Genomic DNA, 4,635 nt, shown 5'->3' with positions numbered 1-4,635 from the left:
TTCAATAGCGGCTCTCAATGATGCGACGTTTGGATGTCTGGACTTGTTCGTGATCCTTTCAACTACGTTCCATACATAGAAGTCCAAAGGATTCAAATCTGAGCTGTTGGCAGGCCAGAATTCTTTCGACCAAAATATGTCGACGTTGTCCGACAACCAATTTTGCACCAAATGACTTGTGTGGGCGGGCGTCTGTCTCACTTTAATTGTGTAAGACTTGTAGCGGAGGTCCTCCTCGACGATTCGACGCATAGTTTTCTCGCTCACACCAACAACCGACGACAATTTTCGGATCGATTGCCCTGGATCCTTAAAAATCAGCTCCTCAGCCCGTTGAATGATGTCGGGCGTCCTGACAACGCGCTCCTTCGAGTGGGTTTTCCTCGCCGGTGTTGCAAAACCTTCGTTGGATTTCTCTAACTCATTATACTTTGCGATGACATTATACACAGTCGATCTCGGGTACCCGAAGAACCGAATGCTTTCTGTCGCCGAGCGCCCAGCGCGAACACTTTCGATAATCGCGGCTCTTCGGTTATATTCCGCACTTGGTTTCAACATTGCGACTGTTTCGAAGTTATGATGGTTTAGTACATGCGTCAAGCTATTTGAACGCTAATCGCGACATCTATCAGTGGTATAGAATTTCAAATTGAATTTTGTCCGGATTTTGGATATGCATAAAGTATTTATATAAAATATATTTACCTATATAAGTGCTGACACTACAAACGCTTTGGAGCGCTGACTGAAAAATGAATATTGGTCTCTACGATTCTTTAAAGCATTTGAAGCGTGTAGTGAATATTACCTAGGATTAATTTTATAAATAATATTTTAATTTAATTAAACCGATGCATCGGGTCATTTCTTCCTGATGAAGTGGACTAAAATGTTCGCGAAACGTTGGAATCAAACAAAGAAAAATCCACACTTAAACCCGGAAACCAAATCTAATAATTTCCTAATCATCATTAACTAATTCATTAATCCTACTTCGGAAAGTTTTCTTCTACCTTTTTAAGAATTATCCTCGACTCAAAATACCTATTAAATACCGCGCAATTCCTTACATAATTATATCAGTCTTCTTCAGTAGTCTTACTCAGCACGTTACGCTGACATTCCACTGCTTATTTTTTCCGGGTTCTAAGTTCTAATTTGCTATGGGTGCAATGGAGAAATCATAATCTTGCGCGACTCGATCAAGTTAAAGTTTCAGTGTGCATCAACCTAGCCGCAAACCGAAAACGGTACCAAGGACAGACCCAGATAGAGACCAAGTTATCGGGGACTACCGCACCAATAGAGGTTATCCTGACTACCTCCTATACACCTCAAGAGTAAGTCGTACATTTTATTCTCGTTCTGCCATGTTCTTTGGTCATTTCGTTGCAATAATTCCGGTGAGCCTGATACTCGTCTCTTCGCTCGGGATCGGCAATATTCCCGACTTCCTTTAGAGGGTATTCTAGTGTGAAGACCCGTTTTTCACCTGTGATATTTAGGAATTAATTTTAAGCAAATGATTAAACCTACAGAGTTAATGTTTTTACTGACATTTATTCATCTTTGAAAAAATATCTCAAATTTTATCAAAGCTTTTTATTCAAAATTGGAAAAAATACAAGTGGACGAAACAGATCACGCCGTAAAATCGTCTTCGGGTGTGTTGATTGCCGCCGTCCTCCATTTATCCATATAACATATATGGATAAAGACATACTTTTAGATATTTTGTAGTTTCCACAAAGAAAATTCTTAAAAAATGCCTATTTTTCGATCTATTTCGATCGAATACTTTTGTTAAGGGATAAATGCCTCAGTAATTTTTAATTCAAGTTTTCATAAATATTATAACATTATAAATAGGCTCTCTCTTATTAGTTTACATACAGATTTATCGACTAATATAAGATGCATCGAAATTTATTTATTTCCTTGTTGGTCGAAAGTCAATATGCTAATATTTGTTACGTGTTTAAAACAAATTTTAATCAAGATTAAAATAAACGTTAAACTATACACGCAAATATATATATTTGTTTGTATATACATAAGTTAATTTCTTACCAAAAATATCAAGTGTAACATGTTGATTTATGTCTTAATAATATTTCAATATTTAGTTGATTCTGAGAACTCGCATATATGAAATATAACTTGTGTTAATATAATAATATAAGGATAATAATTTTACAAATAAGAGAATGTGCAAAGATGTTTAGAACAATTTTGCACACTATTACATTGTAAAAATTAACTTATATTTCTTTAGGATCATAATTTGAATAAAATTTTAATGCATATAATGATAACAACAAAACTTTAATACAATTTAATAGTGACAATAAAACTTTAATACAAATTAATGATAACAATAAATACGGAAGTGCTGATATTCATAATTTTAATTGTTACAGCATTAAATTGTTTTAGAATTATATCTTGCTTCTGTGCGAATTTCCAGAATTTATACAATGTAAAATATTATTTCCTCAAAATCCAAATGAGTAACCAACCATAAATTAAATTTACTAACGCAAAATATTTTTTGCGATCACTAATAGGTAGGTATGGCGACTATCCCGACGAATAACGGCGCGACATTATAGTTCCCGGTCTCTTGATCCTGGGTTACTTTGACGATACTATAAAGGAACGGACGGTCGATCATCACGGTAGGCAATATCACCAGACAGCGCATTTCGATCAGCATCCCTGCAAACAAATCATCGGTTGACCGTACAACCCCGACGATAGACTACGATCTCTCCAATTCGTTTAATCTGCAACGTAGAGCGGCATAATAAAGGCGTCAACATGCAACAATGATTCGCAAATACTAATGCGTCTTCATTCATATTATATGCATGATAGCATCAGGTTTACAATTATCATAAAAATCGTCAATACCTCTTTTTCGCATTTTCTTCTTTTAATTACGAGGATCGCGCCAATTCTTTGTGTAGATATTTACAGATATAAGGTGTCCGGAACCACCATATTTTTTCTTCAACTATAAGTTAGAAGATATAGATTTCCTTTTTTAAGTAGGAATTAGAAGAGATGCTAAGATTAGAAACGATGCTATCGACGATTAGTTACTTAATGTTGAAATTTAAAAGTACTTTAATGGACAATAAGACTAACTTTCTTCTCTTTATCAATTTTCACTTAAACATTTTTTAATTATATAATTAGTTGTAATTTTAAAATCATATAGAATCCATTTTTCGTAATATATTAGGTTTTTCGGTAAGTTCGTTTCAAATTTTGTGCGCTCCGCGTTACTACAGTAATCAGTGAGAGCGAGGACGCTCCAGAAGATTTTGTGTTTGTCCACAAACTTTCGCCATCTGTGAGCCCGCCAAAGAACTTTCGCAAACCTTCTTAAGTGCAACTATTTCATCAGGAATCAGTTTGAAAAATGGAGAAATAAAAGTCCATTTTCGTCATATGATGCTGTATTGCTTTAAACGTGGCTTGACGGCTTCGCAGACCCTACATGAGATGTTTTCTGTGTATGGAGATGCCTGTGTCACTCACTAGACAGTTCAGAAATGGTATCGAAGATTCGAAGCTGGCAATTTCAACGTTGAAGATGAAGCTCGTTCTAGCCGGCCTCAGGAGATTGATTAAATACTTCTTTAGGATCTAATGCACGAAAATCCTCGAGTAACCATTAGAGAACTCATCGACACTCTACACAAGTCCGTTTCCACCGTGCACAACCACCTTAAAAAGCTAAATTTTGTAATAAATTTTGTAATTTTGTAACGCTCTTGCGTTATGTGCGGGATTGTCTTAGCCGGTACGGTCCAAGGTTTAGATTTAATAAATTTGAAGCAGTGGTGTAGATAACAATAAGTATGAACTATATTTTAAAATAAATGCTATTTACAATTATATACAGGGTTGACAAAAAGTCCGGAAACGGTCAAATATCTCGAAAAAGATCAACTGTAGCGAAAAATATGTAAATAGCAAAGTTGTAGGGCTTAATAAAATGTACCTAATAATGGCTACAAATTTGACTTTGGGTGGAGGACGAAGGTCATACGAAGGTCAAATTGAATTTTTTAAATTGGACCCCCCACTTTTTATTACATATTCATGTAGCTTATTTCAAGGGCTTTCCAAAAACTGATAATAAAGTATTTTTTTATTACGTATATTTAGAGTTATAAGGCTTGAAAGGATTTTAGTCTTTTTTTCTGTTTCGTAAAAACGTATCACAGTCTTCTGAACGGTGGATTTAGAGATAAAATTGCGATCAGGATATACAGCATTGAATGTGTAGATCAGTTACTTCTTCGTATGATCTAATATGGCTCCAATTTTCAATAAAGAAACAGCATTATCTTTTCTTTATCGGTTAACATTTTTAAAAAAGAAATTTGAAATTGTAGTTGGAAAAAGAAAGAGAAAAGACAAAGAGTAAGATGCGAGAGAGCACGACTCGTTTTTAAAATACAAAAATCGAGAAGCGTTATCGTATGCGCGAGTTTTGACTGAGTACGTATGATATTACGTCGTGAATGAATAACCGCGTTCGATGAGAGCGAATGAACAACTAAGCCGGTCATATCGTCTAGCTCGAAACACGAAAAACAAAGTTATTCTTGTTTTTCT

The 4,635-nt window shown here is 35.0% G+C and overlaps 1 protein-coding gene across 3 annotated transcripts in view; it reads right to left on the bottom strand.

The window, feature by feature from the left end:
- The window catches only part of LOC116852413 (antichymotrypsin-2-like), a 300,750-nt gene that overhangs the window by 25,677 nt on the left and 270,438 nt on the right, over positions 1 to 4,635 (bottom strand). The window contains exon 9 of one of the 3 annotated variants that reach the window (XM_032832744.1): positions 2,432 to 2,721. The exons of 1 other annotated variant lie outside the window; for it this stretch is intronic. In XM_032832744.1, the coding sequence (XP_032688635.1) occupies positions 2,564 to 2,721 (158 nt within the window). In that variant the 3' untranslated portion in view covers positions 2,432 to 2,563. Of the gene's footprint in view, positions 1 to 2,431; positions 2,722 to 4,635 lie in introns of those variants that run through there. One more of the 3 variants, XM_032832749.1, reaches the window with a different exon arrangement.

Source organism: Odontomachus brunneus, unplaced genomic scaffold (genome assembly GCF_010583005.1).
Source record: "Odontomachus brunneus isolate Ranch 3 - 2012 unplaced genomic scaffold, Obru_v1 Obru_scaffold_223, whole genome shotgun sequence".
Taxonomy (NCBI): domain Eukaryota; kingdom Metazoa; phylum Arthropoda; class Insecta; order Hymenoptera; family Formicidae; genus Odontomachus; species Odontomachus brunneus.
This window is presented reverse-complemented; position numbering and strand designations above follow the sequence as displayed.